Below are 25,181 nucleotides of genomic sequence, written 5' to 3'. Positions count from 1 at the left end.
ATCTCCATATAACTCCATAATGGCTTTTAGATTATATCTATTTACCTTGATTTGCATTGTCAATTCATTTACCTTATTCAGAATGCTTCGTGCATTAAGATACAAAGCCTTTAGGCTTGCCTTTCTATCATTTTTAATCCTAATGATTGTTTTTTGTACTTCAGCCCTATTTGGCTCTCGTTTTTGCATTTTACTGTTCTTTCTTCTATTACTGACCGTGTTTCTCTTTATGTTGTCACCATGTTCAGAATCCCAGCCCTCTGCCACTGTAGTTTAAACCCCTCCCCCCAAACACATTGGCAAATATTCAACCCAGGACATCAGTCCCAGTTGTGCACAGGTCTAACCTGTCCTGTTTCTACTGGTTGTACCGCCCCGGAACTGGTCTCAACGTCCCAGGAATTTCAATAACACCCAGATCCCCAGACCAATCCCATGCCATCTTTCCAGCTGTGTATTCATTTGATATATCCTCCTATTTCTACTCTAACTAGCACATGGCACTGGTGGCAATTCTGAGAGATCGCTTCCTTTGAGGTCTTATTTTTCAACTACTTCCTAACCTCCTATATTCAGCTTTTAGGACCTCAGCCCTTTTGTAAAATTTATCTCACTGGTAGCAATGCAGACCGCAATCATAGAATCAGACAGTACAGATGAGGCCCTCTGGCCCCGCAGGCATGTACCACTAAAAATATATCACTGGCTGTTCACCCTTACCCTCCAGAATGTCCTGCAGCCACTCTAAAGCAGTTTTGACCCTAGCAACCCAGAAGCAACATACCATCCTAACCTTATCATAGGCCTCGCCATAGCCCCAACCCCACTTTCAAACGCACCCCTACACCTAAACCTATCCCCACCTTCACACCCAAGAGAAAATAGAACACCCTTTATTGTCATGTGTATTCAATATAAAAATACAGAAAGGTGTGTACTGTCGCCCATACATAGGTACCATTCACATTAACTTAGGATAAAATAAAAAAACACAAAGATTGAGCAACTTTTCCTTCTCCGCAGCTACAGCATGCCACTGCTAAAGTCCTGTTCCGGGTTTCCCAGCCCATGCCATCCTGCCAGCAGGGCCCCATTCCGGGCTTTCCAACGCATGCCATGCCATCACCAGGGCCTACTCTACATGGAAGGGAGAGTCCCGCTTCAGGCTTCACAGGCCAACCAACTGACTCTGTAGTCGAACTGCCTCTGAAGATGCCGCCACTGCTCAGGAACCTGTCAAAGCTGCCTCCTGCCAAAGAGCTCTCTATTTAGGTAACTGAGAAAAAGTGGGTAGGAGGAAAAATAAAAGAAAAATGCAGAAGAGGACAACCCCAAGCACAAAAGCCCATACATTGCCTACTCTGCTGCCACTATCTTGATTTTGGTAAGGCAAATCTGGGCAGGACTTATACAATTAATGGTAGGGTCCTGGGGAGCGTTACCAAACAACAAGACCTTGGGATGCAGGTTCATTGCTCCTTGAAAGTGGAGTCACAGGTAGACAGGATAGTGAAGAAGGTGTTTACACTTGCTTTTATTGGTCAGTGCATAATAGGTGTTGGGATGTCATGTTTTGGCTGTACAGAATATTGGTCAGGCCACTTTTAGACTACTGCATTCAATCTGGTCTTCCTGCTATAGGAAAGAAGTTGTTAAACTTGAAAGGATGCAGAAAAGATTTACAAGGATGTTGCCAGGCCTGGAGGGTTTGAGCTATAGGGAGAGGCTGAATAAGCTGGGGCTATATTCCCTGGAGCATCAGAGGTTGAGGGGTGATGTTATAGATGTTTATAAAATCATGACAAGCATGGATAGGGTGTATAGCCAAGGTTTTTTTTCCCAAGGTAGGGGAGTCCAAAACTAAAGGGCATAATTTTAGAGTGAGAGGGGAAAGATTTAAAAGGGACCTAAGCGGCAACTTTTTCACACAGAGGGTGATGCACGTATGGAATGAGCTGCCAAAGGAAGTGGTGGAGGCTGGTACAATTACAATATTTAAAAGGCATCTGGATGAGTATATGAATAGGAAGGATCTGAGTCCACGAAAGGATCAGCCATGATCTTATTGAATGGCGGAGCAGGCTCGAAGGGCCAGACGGCCTACTCCTGCTCCAAGTTCTTATGTTCTTTAGAGGGATATGGGCCAAAGGGCATGTTTCCATGCTGTACAGCTCTATGAATAAAGTCAATTTGCTGTGGGTCATTTAAAAATAGGACTTAACAAACAGAGGTTGGAAGGAACACAGCACAGCCTACTTTTAAGGAAAGCAAAATAACAAAAAAAATCTCCTAAATGACAAACAATGGGAAGAATGAAAGTAAAAGAGTACTAAATAATGAGAAATTGAGTTCATTGAGATCCTCAACTGTTACTAGTCTTTAAAGCTTATTGCTAAACAAGTGACAAGTGAGCATTTCCTTGCTAACCAATCTATCACGAAGTCTAAGCGTTGCATGTTTATAGAGTCATACAGCATGGAAACAGACCATTCAGTTCAACCGATCCAAGCCGTCTATAATCCCAAACGAGACTAGTCCCACCTGCCTGTAGGTAACCCATATCCCTTCAAACATTTCTTATTCATGTACTTATCCAAATGTCGTAACTGTACCCGTATCTACCACTTTTGAAGTTCATTCCACACACCAACTACTCTTTTAAAAAAAAACTCCCCCTCAAGTCGTTCTTAAACCTCTCTCCTTTCATCTTAAAATATGCCCTCTAGTCTTCAAATTGCACACTCTAGGGAAAAGATGCCTGTCATTCACCTTATCTATACCCCTCATGATTTTATAAACCTCGATAAGATCACCCCACAACCTCCTACCCTCCAGCGAAAAAAGTCCCAGCTTTTCTAGCCTCTCCTCAGAAGTTAAACCCTCCATTTCCAGCAACATCCTGGTAAATCTTCTCTGAATCCTCTCCAGCTTAATAATATCCTTCCTCTAACAGGGTGACCGGAACTGGACACGGTGTTCCAGAAGAGGCCTCACCAATTGCCTGTACAACCTCACCGTGACATCCCAACTCCTATATTCAAAGGTCTGAGCAATGAAGGCAAGAGTGCTAAATGCCTTCTTAACTACACGGTCTACATATGATGCAAACTTCAACAAATTATGTATCTGAACCCCTAGGTCTCTCTATTCTACAATACTACCAAAGGCCCTACTTTTAACTGTACAAATCCTGTCCTTGTTTGTCTTACCAAAATGCAATACCTCCCATTTACCCAAACTAAACTCTATCTGCCATTCCTCAGCCCATTGACCCAATTGACCAAGATCTCTTTGTAATCTTCGATAACCTTCTTCACTGTCCACCAAAATACCAAATAAAAACCAAAAGAACTGCGGATGCTGTAAATCAGGAACAAAAACAAAGTTGCTGGAAAAGATTAGGGTTCCTCAGACTGAGGAAGGGTCACCAGACCCGACACGTTAACTCTGTTTTCTCCTTCACAGATGCTGCCAGACCTGCTGAGCTTTTCCAGCAACTTTGTTTTTGCACCAAAATACCAATTTTGACTTCATCCACAAACTTACTAACCATGCCTTCTATATTCTTATCTAAATCATTTATATAAATGACAAACAAAAGTGGACCCAGTACTGATCCTCATTGGAATACTACTGGTAACAGGCCTCCTGTCTGAAAAACAATCCTCCACCACCACACACTGCTGCCTTTGGTCAGGACAATACCAATCATATGAACTGTCTATGAATACAACAGCAAATTTTACTTTGAAAACAGCGATAAGCCTCACCTTTACCCACTAGAGAAAATCACATATGTTACAGAACAACAACTATTAATTTCAGGAGCTGCAGGAAAAATCACAAGGTATCTTCCGTTTCGGTGTTGTATAAACAAACTTTATTTTGAATGACGTATGTAGTGGTATCAGATGTGATCAGGATTTAAGATATAGCCTGTATACCAAGAAGGCAACACACTTTACAGGTTAAAATATAATGTCAATCAATGACTGAACTAAATAAGATGAGACAGTTTACAGTGTAGTGGTGCAGCCTGCCTACTGGCCAGGAACTACGACATTAGGGAGGGGAGGGGGTTGTTAATGAATGTGTATGAAGTTGGGCTGATCCTCACTGATTTATTAAAAGATGCACAAAAAAGTATTATGATGCCACCAAGTCACTACTGATCAAATAATTGGGCCCCTTATGCTATTTAGTTTGATGAAGATGAAGGCTTTGTACGCCAGGAATTATATAACAGGAGAGCCATTTTGGAAGAAAGGAGGGTCTGAGGTAGAAAGGTGGTCATGGCTTTACATTGTTTCAATGCATTAAAATAATTACCCTTATTCGTACAATTTGTTTGGGCACAGCAATTCACACTATAGAAGAAAAAAATCTCCCCACCATATTTGCAAGACTTTGGCAGAACTTCAAAATACACCAAGTTCGTAGGCAAACAAGCCAAAATTCAGAACCCCATCTGTAAGGCTCTGTTTTCCTAGAGGGTGGCATCTGAGGGAGTAGTACTTTAAAAAAAACACTTTAAAATGCAGACAGATAACACAGTGTGGAGCTGGAGGAACACAGCAGGCCAGGGTCCCGACCCGAAACGTCAACTTTCTGGCTCCTCTGATGCTGCCTGGCCTGCTGTGTTCCTCCAGTTCCACACTGTGTTATTTCTGACTGCAGCATCGGCAGTTCTTACTATCTCTCAAAATGCACAAAGCCTCCCATCACAATTCTCTCATACCTGGAATGAAAGAAAAATATCCCCCTCCCCAAATGCTGCCTGTTTATTTTTACAAATACTGGCGCATTTTTCAGAGTCCAACATTTTATACTTCATTATTTTACATTTGCATAGTAAAAGCAGCAAAGAGGGAGAGACAATAGTTAAAACTATGAGTCGTTGAGTCTCCAGAGATAAGCTCCTTCACTGAGACAGTTTAGTGGAATTGATCATTCTTTGAAGGTCTCAATGAATTTCCTTATGATTCAAACTGCTGTTGGTCATTATAGCAAGTGGTTGTCTCGTTGTTCACGTCTGTCACATGGAACGTATCATTACATCATGACCTGTGGAATGTAAAGTAAAACATTTGATTATTTTAGCTCCTGATCAGACACTAGAACCAAACATGGAGATACAGTCAGTATTAAAGACACCTTAAACAGAAGCATCCTGAAGTATCTGACAGGTTTTGTTTAGACTGAAGGGATTAAACACATATAAGGGTTAAGAATCCGTGTTTTTTTCTGAACGACAATGACTGTTTGGTAGGTTAGCAATCCACAAAAAGAGTTGTGCACTATGGTCATTTTAGTGTCGGAGCAGCAAAGCAGAGATGATGAATTCAAATTGCATCAGGAGAAGTTATGAAATTTGACAAGTTTTCACAACATGGCTTACATGATAAAGAATATTTGAGTTTCAGCTTGCCACCCACTCCCTCCATACTCAATTTCTCCATTATTGTGGCTCTGTGTATGTGTGTTTGTGTATGTGTAAAAGATACAGAGGGAGAGAGAGAGATGGGAGGAAAGGAGGGAAGGTGGAAGAAAGAGAAAAGAGAAAGAAAAATAGTCCATTTCTGGCCTTGGATAATGCCACGCAGTAACATAAGAACATAAGAACCAGGAACAGGAGTAGGCCATCTGGCCCCTCGAGCCTGCCCCGCTATTTAATAAGATCATGGCTGATCTTTTTGAGACTCAGAACCAGAACAGTCTTCTTGCCAATGACTTATGTTGAGATATCCTGCACTTGCTCCTTCCAACTGTGAGAGAACCCCACTTCAATGAGACTGGGCAAATAGCAGAATCTTTCCTTTTTCTTTGTTCATGGAACACGACTGTTAGTGGCTTGGCTAAAATTTATTGCCATTCCTAACTGTCCTGGACAAAATGGTGGCAAGCTGTCTTCTTAAAACACTGCAGTCCTTGGGATGTAAGGATACTAACATTACTGTGAGAACAGCTATCCAGAATGTGATTCAACAGTGTGGAGCTGGAGGAACACAGCAGACCAGGCAGTATCAGAGGAGCAGGAAAGCTGACGTTTTGGGTCGGGACACTTCTTCAGAAATGGGGAGGGGGAAGGGAACTCAGAAATAAATAGAGAGAGGAGGGTTAGGGCTGGGGAAATGGGCTTAGCGGATGTGCAGGTGAACATCTGTCTGATGTGTAAGGTTTTTTTCGTTCCTTGAAGGAGGTGAGGGGGGAGGTGTAGGGGCAGGTGTAGCACCTCCTGCGGTTGCAGGGAAAGGTGCCAAGAGTGGCGGGGCTAGTGGGGAGTGTGGAGCGGACAAGGGAGTAGCGGACAGAATGGTCCCGACAGAAGGCAAAGAGGGGTGGGGAGGGAAATATAAATTCGTAGTGGGGTCAGATTGCAGGTGGCGGAAGTGGCGGAGAATGATATGTTGAATCCGGAGGTTAGTGGGGTGATACATGAGGACACTGGGGATTCTGTCATTGTTTTTGTTTTGGGGAGGGGATGTGAAGGCAGAGGTGCAGGAAACACAAAAGATGCAGTCGAGAGCATTTTCCACCACTGAAGGGGGGGATGTTGTGATCCTGGAAAGAAGAGGTCATCTGGGATGTTCGGGAGTGGGACCATCTTGGGAGCAGACGCAGCGGAGGCGGAGGAATTGGGAGTAGGGGATCACATTCTTGCAGGAAGATGGGTGAGAGGAGGTGTAGTCTAGGTAGCTGTGGGAGTCGGTGGGCTTGAAATAGATATTAGGTTTGAGGTGGTCACCAGAGATGGAGACAGAGAGGTCCAGGAAGGAGAGAGTGTTATCAGAGATGGTCCAGGTGAACTTGAGGCTGGGGTGAAAGGTGTTAGTAAAGTTGATGATAAAGCAGCGCCGATACGGCATAAGGAGGGGGGAAGTGTTGGGTATTCTAAAAGGCATTAGGGTGGACAAGTCCCCAGGTCCAGATGGGATCTATCCCAGGTTACTGAGGGAAGCAAGAGAGGAAATAGCGGGGGCCTTAACAGATATCTTTGCGGCATCCTTGAGCACGGGTGAGGTCCCGGAGGACTGGAGAATTGCTAATGTTGTCCCCATGTTTAAGAAGGGTAGCAAGGATAATCCAGGAAATTATAAACTGGTGAGCCTGAAATCAGTGGTGGGGAAGCTGCTGGAGAAGATACTGAGGGATAGGATCTATTTACATTTGGAAGAAAATGGGCTTATTAGTGATAGGCAGCATGGTTTTGTGCAGGGAAGGTCATGTCTTACCAACTTGATAGAATTCTTTGAGGAAGTGACAAAGTTAATAGATGAGGGAAGGGCTGTAGATGTCATATATGTGGACTTCAGTAAGGCGTTTGATAAGGTTCCCTATGGTAGGCTGATGGAGAAAGTGAAGTCGCATGGCATCCAGGGTGGACTAGCTAGATGGATAGAGAACTGGCTGGGCAACAGGAGACAGAGAGTTGTAGTGGAAGGGAGTTTCTCAAAATGGAGAACTGTGACCACTGGTGTTCCACATGGATCTGTGTTGGGACCACTGTTGTTTGTGATATACATAAATGATCTGGAGGAGGGTATAGATGGTCTGATTAGCAAGTTTGCAGATGACATTAAGATTGGTGGAGTAGCAGATAGTGAAGGGGACTGTCGGAGAATTCAGCAGAATATAGATAGATTGGAGAGCTGGACAGAGAAATGGCAGATGGAGTTCAATCCAGGCAAATGCAAGGTGATGCATTTTGGAAGATCCAATTCAAGAGTGAACTATATGGTAAATGGAAAAGCCCTGGGGAAAATTGATGCACAGAGAGATCTGGGTGTTCAGGTCCATTGTACCCTGAAGGTGGCAACGCAGGTTGATAGAGCGGTCAAGAAAGCATAGGCTTGCTTTCATTCATCGGACGGAGTATTGAGTACAAGAGTCGGCAGGTCATGTTACAGTTGTATAGGACTTTGGTTCGACCACATTTGGAATACTGCGTACAGTTCTGGTTGCCACATTACCAAAAGGATGTGGATGCTTTGGAGAGGGTGCAGAGGAGGGTCACCAGGATGTTGCCTGGTATGGAGGGCGCTAGCTATGAAGACAGGTTGAGTAGATTAGAAAGACGGAGGTTGAGGGGGGACCTGATTGAGGTCTACAAAATCATGAGGGGTATAGACAGGGTGGATAGCAAGAAGCTTTTCCCAGAGTGGGGGACTCAATTACTAGGGGTCACGATTTTAAGGTGAGAGGGGAAAAGTTTAAGGGAGATATGCATGGAAAGTTCTTTACGCAGAGGGTGGTGGGTGCCTGGAATGCGTTGCCAGCGGAGGTGGTAGAAGCGGGCATGATAGCATCATTTAAGATGTATCTGGACAGATACATGAATGGGCAGGGAGCAAAGGGATACAGATCCTTGGAAAATAGGCGACAGGTTTAGATAGAGGATCTGGATCGGCGCAGGCTTGGAGGGCCGAAGGGCCTGTTCCTGTGCTGTAATTTTCTTTGTTCTTGGATGCAGTCATCGATGTAGCGGAGGAAGAGGTGGGGGATAGTGCCAGTGTACCTGCGGAAGAGGGACGGTTCCACGTATCCTACGAAGAGGCAGGCATAGCAGGTTCCCATGGCCACCTCCTTCGACTGTAGGAAGTGGGAGGAGTTGAAGGAGAAATTGTTAAGGGTAAGGACGAGTTTGGTTAAGTGGATGAGGGTGTCGGTGGAGGGAGACTGGTTGGGCCTACGGGAGAGAAAGAGCGGAGGGCTTCTGGGCCATGTGTGTGGGGAATGCAAGTGTATAGGGACTGGACATCCATAGTGAAGATGAGGTGTTGGGGGCTAGGGAATTGGAAGTCTTGGAGGTGGCGGGCGTGGGTGGTGTCCCAGATGTAGGTGGGGAGTTCCTGGACCAAGGGGGAGAAAACAGAGTCAGGGTAAGCGGAGATAAGTTCAGTGGGGCAGGAGCAGGCGGAGACAATGGATTGGCCGCGGCAGTCAGGTTTGTGGATTTTGGGAAGGAGATAGGAACGGGTGGTATGGGGTTGGGGAACAATGAGGTTGGAGGTTGTGGGCAGGAGGTCACCTGAGGTGATAAGGTTATGGATGGTCTGGGAGATGATGTTTTGGTGGTCAGGGGTGGGGTCATGATCAAGGGGGCGGTAGGAGGAGGTGTCAGAGAGTTGGCGCTTGGCCTCAGCAATGTAAAGGTCAGTGCGCCATACCACATCGGCGCCTCCCTTATCTGTGGGTTTGATGGTGAGGTTAGGGTTGGAGCGGAGGGAGCAGAGGGCTGCACGTTCTGTGGGGGAGAGGGTGGAGTGAGTGAGAGGGGTGGAAAGGTTGAGGCGATCGATGTCGTGACGACAGTTGGAGATGAAAAGGTCAAGGGAGGGTAGGAAGCCTGGGGGCGGTGTCCAGGAGGATGAGGTGTGTTGGAGGGTGGGAGAAGGGATCTGTAGAGGGAGGGTTAGACCCACAGTTAAAGAAATAGGCGCGGAGGTGACAGAAAAACTGTGTGATGTCCAGACATGAGAGGTATTCATTGATGTGTGGGCGGAGGGGAATGAAGGTGAGTCCTTTACCGAGGACTGACCGTTTGTCCTCAATGAGGGGGTGCTCTGGGGGGACAGAGAAAACCCGGCAGGATTTGGGGCTGGGACTGGGTGTAGAGCTGTTGGCTGTGGGGGTGGAGTTTGGGGCGACGTCAGCAGTGAGTGGGGCGACGTCGGTGAAAGTGACGTCGCCCTTGATGTTGACGTTGACAGTGACATGGGCATCCTTGACGAAGGCAGCGCTCTCAGTCTCGGTGACGGAAGCAGCGGTGTCTACGGTGTGGGTGGCGCCTGCAATGTGGGTGGTATCCACGGAGCCATGGTTTGCGGTACCGGACGTGACCGACGTCAGTGGATGTGACGAGATCGGTGGCGTCAGCGATGGTGACCATATGGTCAATGGCGCCAGGCACATTGTGGAGGAGGTCCTCGGTACGGTTGAGGACTTGGGGGGTGGAAGAGGCCTGTGTTTGGTGGCAGGCACCGGTAAGTTTAGTGTATTTATGGTTTTTAATGTCAGATAGGGCGGAGTAAAATCATAGGTTGATGTTGTGGTCCTGCGCAGAATGAAAAACAGAAGAGGTCCTTTGCAGGTCTGGGAGAGGGAGGCTGTGAGCTGAGGTAGGCTTCATTGTAGGGCCAGAAGATGCCGGTGCATTGCTAAGAGAGTGTGCTTGAGGAGCTGCAGAGAAAACCGTTTTATGTAGAGGTTGTCGCCATTTTTGAAGAAGGGTCCCGACCTGAAACGTCAGCTTTCCTGTTCCTCTGATGCTGCCTGGCCTGCTGTGTTCCTCCAGCTCCACACTGTGTTATCGCTGACTCCAGCTTCGGCAGTTCATACTATCTCTATCCAGAATTTGGCCTCGTAACAGTGAAGGAATGTCAATACAGTTCCAACTCAGGTTGGAGGATGATTTTGTGATGGTATTGTTCCCAAATTTCTAGGTGGTAGAGGTTGCAAGTTTGGGAGCTGCTGATAGAAGAGCCTTGGTGAAATTTTGCAGTTCATTCTGTAGATGGTCTACACTGCATCAGTGTTGGACAAAGTCAAAAATCACACAACACCAGGTTATAGCCCAACAGTGAGTGAACCTTGGAAGTGCCAGGTGGAGTACAAACTGGGAGGGCTACTTTGTGCTAGATGGTGTCAGGTTTCTTGAGTGTTGTTGAGGCCAGTGGGGAACATTCCATCATACTCCTGGTCTTGTGGATCGTGGACAGCCAAAGCGGAGACAGGAGGTGAGCTACTCACCACTGAATTCCTAGTTTCTGACCTACCCTTGTAGCCATTGTATTTATATGGCTGGTGCAGCTCAGTTTCTGGTCAATAGTAACCCACAGATGTTGAAAAGGGGGATCCAGTGATGGCAACACCATTGGATGTGAAGGGGTGATGGTTAGATTTTTTCCTGTTGGAGATGGCCTTTGCTTGGCACTCCATAACATGAGTGTTACTATTCACTTTTTAGTCCAATCCTGGATATTGTGAAGCTCTTGCTGCACATGGACACAGACTGCTTTAGTACCTAAGGAGTCATAAATGGTGCTGAATGTTGATGCAATCATCACCTAACATCCCCACTTCTGACCTTATAATGGAGAGACGGTCATTAATGAAGCAGCTGAAGGCAGTTGGGTTTAAGACACTACCCTGAAGAACTCCTACAGAGTTGTTGCAGGACTGACATGAATGAGCTCCAACAACCTTGCTTTGCATTATGTGTGATTTCAACCAGCGGTGAATTTTCCCCTTGATTCCCACTGACTCCAATTTTGATCGGGCTCCTTGTTGTCATACACAGTCAAATGCTGCCTGGATGTCAAGGGCAGTCATTTTCACTTCATGCCTAAAATTCAGTTCTTTTGACAATGTTTGACCCATGACGCAGGAGCTGAGCGGCCCTAATCAAATCCAAACTGAGCAATGAACATGGCTGTCCCTTTGCAAGAAGTGCTGGTTGATAGAACTGTTGATGACCCTTCCATCACTTTCCTGATGATTGAGTCAACTGGTGGGGTGGTAACTGACTTGGTTGAAATTGGATTTGATATGCTGTGATGATACTTTGGCTTTAAGAGGTTATTTTGTCCTTTTTTTTAAAAAGAAAGATTTTAAGACAGATATACCAAGATGTCTACTGAAAACTGAAAGTAAATAGCTTGTGATGCCTTGGGTTTTTCTTTAAAGTTGGAACAGTAGAACAGCCTGAATGAGAGTGGTCAAGCTCCCATGGAACCAGGATTTCTGGTTTTTTAGCTTTTCAGTAGCAGTTGTTGCTGCAGTACATCTGTCCCTGCTACCGTCTCTTGAATTCTCTTGATGTTTTTCCTCCTGGGCTGCTGGAGTTGCATGTGAGGCAATCTGTTTTCTGAATTTGCCTCTTGTCAAGGGTGTGTTTATGGGATGTTACCATATTGGACCAGGATGGGTCATCCATTTGGCACTTCTGGCTGAAGATTGGTGTGAATGTTTTAGCCCTACCTTTTGCACTAACGTGCTGGGGCTCAGCCACTGTTGAGGATGGTGATATTTGTGCAGCCTCCACCTCTTGTTAGTTGCTTAATTGTCCACCATCATTTGCAACTGGATGCTGTAGGACCGCAAAGCTTAGACCTGATCTGTTGGCTTGTGATTGCTTAGTCCTCACTATTGCATGCATGAGCAGTCCAATATTATGGCTGTCGGCTCTGAAGAAGGGTCATTGGACCTGAAATGTTAACTCTGCTTTCTTTCCACAGATACTGCCAGACTTGCTGAGCTTTTCCCCAGCAATTTTGTTTTTTGTTACCTCACTAATGTTTGATCTGGTGCTATGAAAGTTCATAGGGTCTGCAATCAATGCTGAGGACTCCCAAGCCCAACTGTTGCCCGATCGTATACTGTGTCACCACATCAGCAAGTCTGTCTAGCCAGTAGGCCAGGACATATCAGGGATATGATGGTGGTGTCTGGATCATTGCAAGGTATGATTCTATGAGTATGACTATGTCAGGGATAACACGGTGTAGAGCTGGATGAACACAGCAGGCCAAGCAGCATCAGAGGAGCAGGAAAGCTGACGTTTCGGGTCGAGACCCTTCTTCAGATTCTCCAGCATCAGCAGTTCCTACTATCTCTATGACTATGTCAGGCTGTTGTTTGTCTAGTCTGTAAGACAGGACATCCAATTTTGGCATGAGCCCCTAGATGTTGGGAAGGGGGACTTTGCAGGATTTACAGAGCTGTTTTTGCTACTGTCGCTTCCAGTGCCTAGGCTGATGTCAGGTGGTTGTCTGGTTTTGTTTCTTTCTTTAGACTTCATAACAGTTTGATTCAACTGAATGGCTTGCTAAGCTATTTCAAAGGACAGTTTACAGTCAACCATTGCTGTGCATCTGGAATGTCATAACCAGGTAAGGATGGCAGATTTCTTTCCATAAATGACTTTAGTAAACTAAGTGGGCTTTTACAGTAATTGACAATTGTTACATGGGCATCAACAGACTAGCTTTTGATTCCAGATTTTAATTGAATTCAAATTTCACCATTTGCCATGGATTCGAACCTGTGTCCATCAGCCTGCGCTTCTGAATTTCTAGTCCATTTACATTCACACTTCACCATTACCTCTTACTCATCTTCCCTGCTCACTTTCAACCCCACACAGAAATCTAATTTCTTACATGTAACACACACAACAATCTCTTACCTGTTGCCTTGTAGCAAAATTTGCTGAAATTGTATGGGGAAAAAGGATAAAAACAGGCATTAGTACAGTATAAAACAGTTTTAACTACAAAGTGAAAGAGAGGGTGTATCAGCATAAAGGTCCTTGTTAAAAACCTAATTTCAAAGAACTGTAATCAATCTCAACATCATGTGATTATGAATCAAAGGGGAGTAATGAAACAGCCGTGCTTGATTGTTTTCAAAACATCATCATTGATTTGAAGTTTACATAGTTCACCACATGCTGCAGGAAGTGGATCTATTAGTAATCTCTTCCAGAGTTATTACAAAAGACCATAAAACCATAAGAAAGAGGAATGGCAGTAGGCCACTCGGCTCCTCAAGCCTGCTCTGCCGTTCTCCAGGACTATGGCTGATTTGACATTCCTCACATCGACTTTCTTGTCCTTTCAACATAACCTTGATTCCCCTACTGATCAAGAATCTATCTCACCTTAAACATACACAAGGACTCTACCCCGACAACTGTCTCTGGAAAGGAGTTCCGAAGACTCTCAACTCTCACAGAAGCAATTCCTCATCTACTAAATTAGCACCTTTTTATTGAGACTATGCCATTTGGCCCTAGACTGTCCCATGAGGGGGAAGTATCATCTCAGCATTTACCCTGTCAAGCCCCTTTAAGAATTCTATATGTTTTTTATAAAGTCCAGTGAGGAGGGACCAAACCTGTTTAACCTTTGCTCAAAAGACAATCCCTCTTTACTATGATCAGAAGTCTCCACCTGCTTCTTACTATAACCTGAAGTCCTCATCTCCTTCATGATGACCATCATTATTCCGATAACAAAGAAAACTCATGCAGAGAGGCTCAATGACTACTGCCTGGTAGCTCTGACCTCCATAATTATGAAGTGCTTCAAGAGGTTAGTTATTGCTCATATCAACTCTAGCCTCCCAGCCTACCCTGCTTCATTGTAATTTGCCTATTGGCACAACAGGTCCATGACAGACATCAGCTCCCTAGCCATACAACACCTATGTCAGGCTCCTACTTATTGACTACAGCTCTGTCTTCAAACCATAATTCCAACCAAACTAATCTCCACACTCCAAGACCTACACCTACATCTCTGCTCCATCCTCTGCAACTGGATCCTTGACATCCTGACCCACAAACCACAATCAGTGAAAACAGGCAACAACACCTCCTCCACAATAATTCTCAATACTTCTTCAAATGAGTCAATGGGCTGAAAGATGTCAGATGGAGTTCAATCTGGATAAATGTGAGGTACTGCATTTTGGTACAACAAACCAGGGTAGGGCTTATACACTTCCTGAGGAAGTGATGGACGCAGATACAATTACAGTATTTAATAGACATTTGGATAGATGAAAAGGAAGGATTTGGAGCAAAATGGGCCAGGACCAGGCAGATGGGACTAGTTTAATTTGGGATTATGTTCAGCATAGACTGGTTGGACCGAAGGGTCTGTTTCTGTGTTGTATGACTCTATGGCTTGCACCCCACATGGCTGCGTACTCAGCCGCTTACCATACTCACTCATAACTGCGCGGCCAAATTTCATTCTAACTCCATCAACAAATTTGCTGATGACACTGCCGTTGTAGGCCAGATCTCAAACAATGATGAGACTGAGTACAGGGAAGAGATACAGTGCTTGGTGGCATGGTGTAAAGATAACAATCTCTCCATCAACATCAGCAAAACAAAGGAGCTGTTCACTGAATTCAGGAAGTGGAGTAGAGGACATGGCCCTGCCTGCATCAATGATGCAAAGGTGGAGATGGTCGACTGCATCAAGTTCCTGGAAGTGACAATCACCAGCAATCTGTCCTAGTCCAACCAAGATGATGCGATAGTCAAAAAAGCACAATAATGCCTCTACTTCTTCAGGAGGCTAAGGAAATTCAGCATGTCCATAAAGACTCTTACTAATTGCTACAGATGCACCATAGAAAGCATTCTGTCCGGATGCATCATGGCTTGGTACTGCAACTGCTCTGCCCAGGACCATAGGAAACTGCGCAGAATTGTGAACACAGCCCAGTCCATCATGCGAGACGACGTTCTATCCATTGACTCCATCAATACTTCTCATTCCTCAGGAAGACAGCCAATATAATCAAAGACCCCTTCCACCCTGGGTATAATCTCTTCCAAACTCTTATGTTAGGCAAAAGACCCAAAAGCTTAAACACACATACCAACAGATTCAAGAACGGCTTCGTCTCCACCGTTGTTAGACTTCAGAGTGGACTTTTCAGACTTTTAATTTAATGTGCTCTTTGTGCACCTTCTCTGCATCTATAACATTGTATTCCTCACTCTGTTTTATTACCCTAATGCATTTTGTACGGCATGATCTGCCTGTACTGCACACAAAACAAAGCTTTTCACTGTACCTAGGTACATGTGACAATAATAAATCAATTGAAATCAGGGATCATCCTCGTGAACCTAATGATATTGTTCCTTAAATAAAGAGATGAAAACTGTTCCAGATGTGATCTCACCAGCACTTTGTACAGTTGCAGTAAGACTTCCCTACTCTTATACTCCAACCACTTTGAAATAAAGGCCAACATTCCACTAATTACCTGCTGTACCTGCGTGCTAGCTTTCTGTGTTTTTTGCACAAGTACCACCAAATCCCTTTATGTTGCAGCTTTCTGCAGTGTTTCTCCATTTAAATAATATTCTGTTCTTTTGTTCTTCCCTCTGAATGAACAACTTTGCAATTTCCCATATTATACTCCATTTGCCAACATTTTGCACATTTACTTCACCTACCAATATCTCTCTGTAAACTGTTTGTATCCTGCCTTTCCACATCGTCTGCAAATTTGGCTATAGTATGGTCATTTCTTTCCTCCAAGTCATTGATATATATTGTAAACAGTTGTTGGCCTAGCACTGATCCCTGGTCATGGATCACCAACCTGAAAAAGAACCCTTTCTTTCCACTTGCTGTTTCCTGTCCATGAGTCCATTCTCTATCCTTGCCAATATATTACCTCCAACACTGTGGACTTTAACATGAACCTTTTGTGAGGTACCTTTTCGAAAGCATTCTGGAAATTCAACTCCAACATATCGACTGGTTCCTGTCTATCCACTCTGGTTGAGACTTCCTCAAAAAACTCTAATAAATTAGTCAGATGCAATTTCTTTTTCATGAAGCCATGCTGACTCTGTTTGATTAGATTAGGATTTTCCAAATCTTCTGCTATTAATTTCTTAATAACTGATTCTAATGCTTTTCCAACAACAGATGTTAGGCTAATCAGACTATAGTTATCCATTCTTTGCTTTCCTTCCTTTCAAAATAGAGGTATCACATTATCAGTTTTCTAATCTTATAATACTTCTCCGGAATCCAACGATTTTTGTAAAATTACTGCAAAAGCATTCACTATTTCTGCAGTTACCTCTTTTAGGATCCTAAGATGCAACACCATCAGGGGATTTATTTGCCCTTAGCCCCATTAGTTCGTCTAATGCTACTTTTTAGTGATAGTGATGGCACTTATATCGTCCCCTGTGTTCTTTTGAAGTATCTTCCACTGTAAAGACTAAAAGTAACTCCTGTACCATTTACTTGTTCCCCAAAACCGTCTTCCCAGATTCATTTTCTAAGGGGGCCTATGTTCATGTTTACCTCCCTCTTCATAAGAAGTTCTAATGGTCAGTTTCTTTTTAATATTATTCACACTAATAGTTTGCTTTCTCTCTCTTGTCGTGCTTTGCTGGATTCTGAACTCATTCCAGTCTTTGGGGCTATTGCTGACTTTGGCCTCCATATATACTTTACCTTTCAACTTAACAGTCTCCTTAACTTCCTTCGTTACTGGTGGTTGATTTATACTTTTCTTAGAATCTTTCCTCCTTACTTGGATGGATTTTTGCTGAGTCATGAATTACCTGTTTAAGTGCCTACCACTGCTTGTTTATTGTCATTCCTCCTAATCTATCCACACAGTTCACTTCAGCTAACTCTATCTGAACCATATCTAACTCCTTATAGAAAATATTCAATGTTTGGCCTCAATTGCCTTCTGTGGCGGAAAATTTCACAGGCTCACCACTCTCTGGGTGAAGAAATTTCGCATCTCAGCCCTAAACGGTCTACTCGTATCCTTAGACCGTAATCCCAGTTCTGGACTCCCCCGGCATCAGGAATATCTTTCCTGCATTTACCCTGTCTCATTATTTTTCTGTGAGATTCCATCCTTGAAAAATCGTAGTAGATCTGTCAACCATGGTTTTACTTCTGTAAATCTGCATTGATGCCATCCAATGCAGTCACTGTTTTCTAAATGCTCAGCTATTAAATCTTTTAAAATGGAGTTTAGCATTTTTGCCATAACCAATGTCAGGCTAACCAGGCGATAATTCCCCTGTTTTCTCTCTACATTTAAATAATGGGGTTACATTAACTACCCTCCAATCCATAGGAACTGTGCCAGAGTCTACAGAATCTCAAAAGATGACCACCAATGCAACCACTATTTCTTAACCCACCTCTTTTAACTACTCTGGGATGTAGGTTATCAGGTTATGGGGATTGATTGCCCTTTAATCCCATCAACTTTCCAAACACCCTTTCCATACTAATACTGATTTCCTTCAGTTCTTCCCTCTCAAAAGACCCTGCGGTTTCCCAGCACTTTTGGGATTATATTCATGTCCTCCTTTTTGAACAAAGAACTGAAGTATGTATTTAATTGGTCTGCCAGTTCTTTGTTCTCAGTTATAACTTCCCGTTTCTGACTGCAAGATTGGGAAACATTTGCGCCAAAGGAATTAAGACTGAAGTGTTAAAGAACGAGTAAGAAACAAAAGTTCGGTTTCATGGGCTTTAGTCAATGTGGCAGAACGGCAGATTACAAGTTCAAAGGCATAAAAACAAGTTGTTCTTTAAAAAATAATTCCAACTGGGAAAGAAACCTATGCTGAATATGAAGTGCAGGAGTTGTACAAAAAAATACTAGTACATTTTTAGAAGCTGACGAGAGGTGAAAGAACAGCAGAGAGGTTTAAAACAGTTGGACTGAAACCACTGAAGATCCTGGCATTAGCCGTGGATATAGCTACAAAGAAAAATATACTAGTATATACTTCACGATTACAGTCTTTGATTTGATTTATTATTGTCACATGTACCGAGGTACAGTGAAATATTTTGTTTTGCATGCAGTACAGGCAGATCGTACTATACAAAGTGCATAAGAATAATAGAACAAGGAAGCAATGTTCTGTCTGTACAGAAGGCGCACAAAGAGGTCCATTCAGAAATCTAACAACAGTGGGAGAAAAGCTGCTCTTGAACCTGTTGGTACATGTGTTTAAGCTTCTTTTCTTATCTTCTGCATGACAGTCTGTGGCGCAATCAGTGAGCGTGTTTGGCTGTTAAATGGAAGGTTGTAAGTTCAAAACCATTCAGAGACGATGGCCTTCCTCACTATAGGGGCAGCATGGTGGCTCAGTGGTTAGCACTGCTGCCTCAGCGCCAGGAACTTGGGTTCGATTCCACCCTTAGGCGACTTGTCTGTGTGGGTTTCCTCTGGGTGCTCCGGTTTCCTCCCACTGTCCAAAGACGTGCAGGCTCGGTGGGTTGGCCGTGTTAAATTGCCCATAATGTTCAGGGGTGTGTAGATTAGGTGGGATGCTCTGAGAGTCGGTGTGGACTTGTTGGGCTGAAGGGCCTGTTTCTATACTGTAGGAATTCTATGATCAATGATCTTAATCAAAAATTATGGCTGGGGTGGGAGGGGTCTTTGAATATATTGGCTGCCTTTCTAAGGTAGCATGATGTAAAAATGGAGTCATGGATGGAAGGTTGGCTTCTGTGATGGACTGGGCTGTGTTCGCAACTCCAAGTATTTTCTTATGGTCCTGCGCAGAGCAGTTGCCATACTAAGCTGTGATGCATCTGGATAGAATGCCTTCTATGGTGCATCTGTAACAACCGGTAAGAGATTTTATAGATATGCCAAATTTCCTTAGCCTCCAAGGAAGTAGAGTTGTTGTTGTGCTTTCTTGACTGTCGCTTCAATGGGATGGACCAGGACAGATTGTTGAACGTGACGCTCTCGGCCATCTACACCTCAGCATCACTGATGGACTTTAGTCAATGTGGAAGAACAGCAGATTACAAGTTCAGAGGCATAAAAACAAGTTGTTCTTTAAAAAATAATTCCAACTGGGAAAGAAACCTATGCTGAATATGAATTGTAGGAGTAGTACAAAAAAATACTAATACATTTTTAGAAGCTGACGAGAGGGGCGTAGACAGGGGCGTGCCCTCCACTCCACTTTCTGAGGTCAAAGGTCAGTTCCTTCAATTTGCTGATGTTGAGGGAAAGATTGTCTTTACACCATACCACCAAGTGCTCTCTTTCTTTTATTCACTCGTTATTGTTCAAGATCTGGCCTACAATCTTGGTGCTATCAGTGAACTTGTGCATGGAAGTAGAATGAACAAAAACAAAATTGCTGGAAAAGCTCAGCAGGTCTGGCAGCATCTGCGAAAGAAAAAACAGAGTTAACATTTCGGGTCCGATGACTCTTCCTCAGAACTGATGGTGGTTGAGAAAACGTCAGTTTATATGCAGAAAAAGGGGAGGGGAGGGGAGGGGGTAGGGAGTAAACGATAGGCTAGAGCCTAAAGAGAGAGAAGAGCAGTTGGACAGACAAAGAGTTGGTAACGGTCTGGCTGAGAGGGTGAATAGTTGTTAATGGGGTCTGTTAGTGACTACTAACAGACAGTGTGTAATGGCAGGCTATGTGGTAACAAGGCCTGGTGTGTGGGGTACGGGGCTGGGACATGGGAGAGTTTAGGCCCTAAAATTATTGAACTCGATATGGAGTCCGGAGGGATGCAGGATCCCCAAGCGGAAAATGAGGTGTTGTTCTTCCACCTTGCGTTGAGCTTCGCTAGAACACTGCAGCAAGCCAGAGACAGACATGCTGGCCAGAGAACAGGGTGGTGCGTTAAAATGGCAGGCAAAGGGTAGTTCAGGGTCTTTTGTGCGAGCAGAACGTAGATGCTCTGTGAAGCAGTCACCCAGTCTATGCTTCGTTTCCCCAATGTAGAGAAAACCACATTGTGAGCAGTGAATGCAGTAGACTAGATTCTGGGAAGTGCAGGTGAAGTGTTGCTTCACCTGGAAGGTATGTTTGGGCCCTTGGATACTGGGAGGGGAGGGGTGTATGTGTCTGGTGGTGGCATCTTGCTAGAGGTGGCGGAAATGGCGCCTGATGATCTTCTGGATGTGGATGCTGGTAGGATGGTAGGTAAGGACAAGGGGAACCCTATCTCTGTTGTGGGAGGGAAGAGAAGGGGTGAGGGGCAGAAGTACAGGGGATGGGTTGGACCTGATTGAGGGCCCTGTCGACAACGGAGCTGGGGAGTCCTCGGCTGAGGAAGAAGGTGGACATTTCGGTGGCTCCCTAGTCGAAGTTGACCTCATCTGAACATATACGATGGAGACGGAGGAACTGAGAGAATGGGATAGAGTCTTTACAGGAAGTGGGGTGTGAGGATGTATAGTCCAGGTAGATTTGGGAGTCAGTGGGTTTGTAGTGGATATTAGTGGCCAGTCTATCCTCAGAAATGGAAACAGAAATGTCGAGTAAGGGAAGGGAGGAGTCAGAGATAGACCAGGTGAAAGTGAAGGCAGGGTGGAAATTGGAGGCAAAAATGATGAAGCTTTCCAATTCCAGACGAGTGCGGAAAGCAGCACCGATGATATCATCGATGTATCAGAGAAAGAGTTGTGGGTGGGGGCCAGAGTAGGACTGGAGCAAGGAATGTTCCACATACCCCATGAAGAGACAGGCATAACTAGGGCCCATGTGGGTACCTATGGCCACCCCTCTAACCTGAAGAAAATGAGAGGAGTTGTTAGGGTGAGGACAAGCTCGGCCAAGCGGAGTTGGGTGGTGGTGGGTGGAGATGGTTCAGGTCTTTGCTCCAGGAAGAAGCGGAGAGCCCTAAGACCCTCCTGGTGGGAAATGGATGTGTAAAGGGATTGCACGTCTATGGTAATAAGGAAGCGGCTGGAACCTGTAAACTGGAAATTTTGAAACCGGTGTAAGGCGTCAGAGGAATCATGGATGTTCGTGGGCAGAGATTGGACCAGGGGAGAGAAGATTGAGTCAAGGTAGGAAGAAATGAGTTCTGTGGGGCAGGAGCAGGCTGAAACAATGGGTCTGCCCAGACAGTCCTGCTTGTGGATTTTTGGGAGGAGGTAGAAGCAAGCTGTGCAGGGCTGGGGGACTATCAGCTTGGAAGCAGGGGAGGGGACGGAGATCACTGGATGAAATGAGGTCAGTTACAGTAGTAGATACAATGGCCTGATGTGTCATGGTGGGATCATGGGACAGGGGAAGATAGGAGGAAATCTGAGAGTTGGCGTTCGGCCTCTGCAAGGTAGAGGTCAGTACGCCAGACTACAACAGCACCACCCTCAGGGTCAATAACAAAGTCAGGGTTAGATCTGAGTGCACAGAGTGCAGTCAGTTCAAAGGGAGATAGGTTGGATTTGGTGAGGGGGCAGAGAAATTGAGGTGACTAATATCACGTTGACAGCTCTCAATGAACAGATCGAGTGCAGGTAAAAGGCCGTTAACGCTGTTTTTCCTTCACAGGTGCTGCCAGACCTGCTGAGCTTTTCCAGCAACTTTGTTTTTGTTCCTGATTTACAGCATCCGCAGTTCTTTAGGTTTTTATTTGAGTTAGAATGAAATTTGGCCACAGAGTCATGAGTGTACAGGGAGTATAGTAGGTGGCTGAGGATGCAGCTTTGTGGGGCACCGATGTTGAGGATTGTTGTGGAGGAAGTACAGATGCCTATCCACCATGATTGCGATCTGTGGATCAGGAAGTCGAGGATCCAGCTGCAGAGGGCGGTGCAGAGATGTAGGTCTCAGAGTCTGCAGATTAGTTTGGTTGGAATTATACTGTTGAAGGCAGAGCTAGAGTCAATGAGTAGGAACCAAAAGAACTGCAGATGCTGTAAATCAGAAACAAAAACAAAGTTGCTGGGAAAGCTCAGCAAGTCTGGCAGCATCTGTGGAGGAGAAAACAGAGTTAACGTTTTGGGTCAGTTCTGAAGAAGCGTCACCGGACCTGAAACGTTAACTCTGTTTTCTCCTCCACAGATGCTGCCAGACTTGCCGAGCTTTCCCAGCAACTTTGTTTTTGTTGTCAATGAGTAGGAGCCTGACATGGGTATCCTTGTTATCCAGATGATCCAGGGATGAGTGTAGGGCCAGGGAGATGGCATCTGCTGTGGATCTTTTGCGACGGTAGGCAGATTGCAAGGAATCAAGACAGGCTGGAAGGCTAGAGTTGATATTAGCCATGAATAACCTCTCAAAGCACTACATAATTACGGAGCTCAGAGTCACCAGGTGGTAGTCATTGAGGCACGTGGAATGTCTGCATCTTGCTGTCATAATTCTCATTTACATTATATGCGTTGCAGAAAATGCCAGTCTCTGGGTGAGAGAGAGTCTTTGCTGGATACAAGTTCAAAATAACTGACCGAAAAATGAGGGTGAGGAAGCAAAATGAGGCACTGAAAATAGGAATAGCCATTTGGAACAGCTTTCTTGACTCAAACAGCTCTGATTTATTATCTTTTAGTAGAAACCAGCACTCAAGCCAGATTACGTCTGAATTTCACTTAAAAGCTGTCAAGACAATTGTTGAAATGTCTAAGCTGACAATATAGCAGCTAAGAGACTGACCTCTTTTACTGACACCTGTCTGTAGGTAATAGAGAAAGTCAAAGGGAAGATATAGCTTTTGGGAACAAAAAAATCGCATTAGTGAAATAGATAATAACCAAACTAAATTTCAAGGTTACAAACTAAAAAACAAAACAAAGTTCAATGCATGGGCAACTATTTCCATAATTCAGATCTTTGTCTATTATATATCTACCAAATAGAAGAATGCCTGTTTAGATCTACCAATTATGAGGATTGCTTCTACCTAGTTATCTAGCTACCTGATTTCCTCACAGCTTCCAGCATATACTTGTGGTAGATCATTAAGTTTTGAGCACTCGTCATGGTAGATTTAGGATCTGAGTAGCACTCAGTCATCGCTGCTTTTCTCACTAATAAATGTTTCCATGACACATACTACCTGTGCTCTTTGAATTTTTGATTTATAATACACAGCTGACATATCATGTTTGATTTGAGGGCCTAACTAACTGTGATCATATTACATGCAAACAATTCAGCACCAGCAGAGCAATTCTGCAACCATTAATTGGATACTTTAGCATTCAGCCTTCCAGCTATGTAATGCAAAGTTATGTTTCAAATTGGTTTATCTTAGTTATGGTCAGGTATACTGCACCTAGAAGAAACAACACAGTTAAAAACTTCATTGAAATGTGTTATGGTTCAAAGGTTGGTTTAAATTTTGGCTTAAACTTTCTTTGCTTCTATTTATAGCTGAAGCAGTCCATCATCTACATAAAGCATTTCATAGTTATGAGGATTTTAGCATTTGAAATAATTTTGAACATGTACAAGAAAACTGGTAATAGAAAAACAAATCCATTGTAATAAATAGAATACAGCTATTATTGTACTTACGGCTGCAAACTGGGAAAGAACTATTGATTTGCTCCATAACATCCGTGAGATCTGTACTTGTGTTCTCAGGTGGAATTAGTAAGTCATCTAAAAGCAGGACAACGACAAAGCAAGAAAAATCAGCACAAAATCACACAAAAACGAATCCAACTGTCCTTAATTTCATGGAGAAAAGCACTTTTATCCAACAATGCAGTCACTAATATCATTGCAATCTTCAGTAACATTACATAATGTCTGTAACATTTTGTTAAAGAAAAATGTATAGTATCTTGCACATCCTCAGGATGTTGCAAAGTGCTATAAAATGAATGAATTATTAATATCATAACACAGGAGGCCCATTTAGGTCTTGGAGCTTATGTCAGCTCTTTTGAAGACCAAATCAGTGTCCCCCAACTCTATTGGCACATCCTGCATTTTCCCACGTGCAAAAAAACAGTAAATTTATCCAAAGCAAGTCGTCACAAAAAAAATGCCAAATCACCATATAATTCGCTTTGGTGGAATTGGTTCAGGGATAAATATTGGTCGGGATTACGAGGAAATTCCAATGTCGGTGAAGGTGTGGTAGTCCAGTTTCAAGACAGATGGTGTGTGGTTTGGAGAGGAATCTTGCAATGGAGATTTTCCATGCATCATGCATCCTTTGACGTGGTACAGGTCATGGGTTCGGAAGGAGCAGTTATGTTAAGTTAATGCAGTGTATTTTGTAGATGGTACGCACTGACGTCTCTGTGCGCCCGAGAGTGTTAACGCTGAAGGTTTCGGCTGTCATGTCAATAAAGCGGGTGGATTTGTGCTGGGTGGTGTCAAGTTTCTTTAGTGTTGGTGGAGCTGCCCTCATCCAGGCAAGCAGAGAGCATTCTATCACACCCCGACAAACAGGCTGTGGGAAGTTCAGAAGTGACTTACCATAGAATTCCTAGCCTTTGCTCTGCTCTTGAAACCACAGTATTTATTTGGCTGATCCACTTATTTTTCTGGTCAAGTCAGCACTAGGATACTGATGGAATTGAATTTGGTAATGCTGGGTCTATTGAATGTCAAGAGGAGGTGACTGGATTCTTTTATTGGACATGGGCATTCCCTGACACTTGTGTAGCATGAATGCTACTTGCTATTTACCAGCCCAAGCTGAATGATGTCCAGGTCTTGCTGCACGTGGATACGGACTGCTTCAGTATCTGATACATGATATGGAACACTGTGTGATCATTAGTGAACATCCCCACTTTTCATAGAATCATAGAATCCCTACAGTGTGGAAACAGGCGCTTCGGCCCAACAAGTCCACACCGACCCTCGGAGCAATTCACCCCGATCCATCCCCCTATAACCCACCTAATCTACACATCCCTGAACA

At 44.2% G+C, this 25,181-nt stretch overlaps 1 protein-coding gene across 1 annotated transcript in view; it reads right to left on the bottom strand.

Moving 5' to 3' along the window:
* Positions 1-3,857: 3,857 nt before the first annotated feature.
* Positions 3,858-25,181, bottom strand: part of LOC109912320 (utrophin-like) — a 47,917-nt gene continuing 26,593 nt past the window's right edge. The window contains exons 6-8 of the mRNA XM_048600635.1: positions 23,816-23,902; positions 13,187-13,209; positions 3,858-5,064 (exon numbers count right to left, since the gene is read on the bottom strand). Coding sequence (XP_048456592.1) covers positions 5,053-5,064; positions 13,187-13,209; positions 23,816-23,902 — 122 coding nt within the window. The 3' untranslated portion in view covers positions 3,858-5,052. The remainder of the gene's footprint in view (positions 5,065-13,186; positions 13,210-23,815; positions 23,903-25,181) is intronic.

This window comes from Rhincodon typus, chromosome 9, assembly GCF_021869965.1.
Source record: "Rhincodon typus isolate 14 chromosome 9, sRhiTyp1.1, whole genome shotgun sequence".
Lineage (NCBI taxonomy): Eukaryota > Metazoa > Chordata > Chondrichthyes > Orectolobiformes > Rhincodontidae > Rhincodon > Rhincodon typus.
The sequence above is the reverse complement of the archived record's forward strand: the minus strand, read 5'-3'. Positions and strand labels throughout refer to the sequence as shown.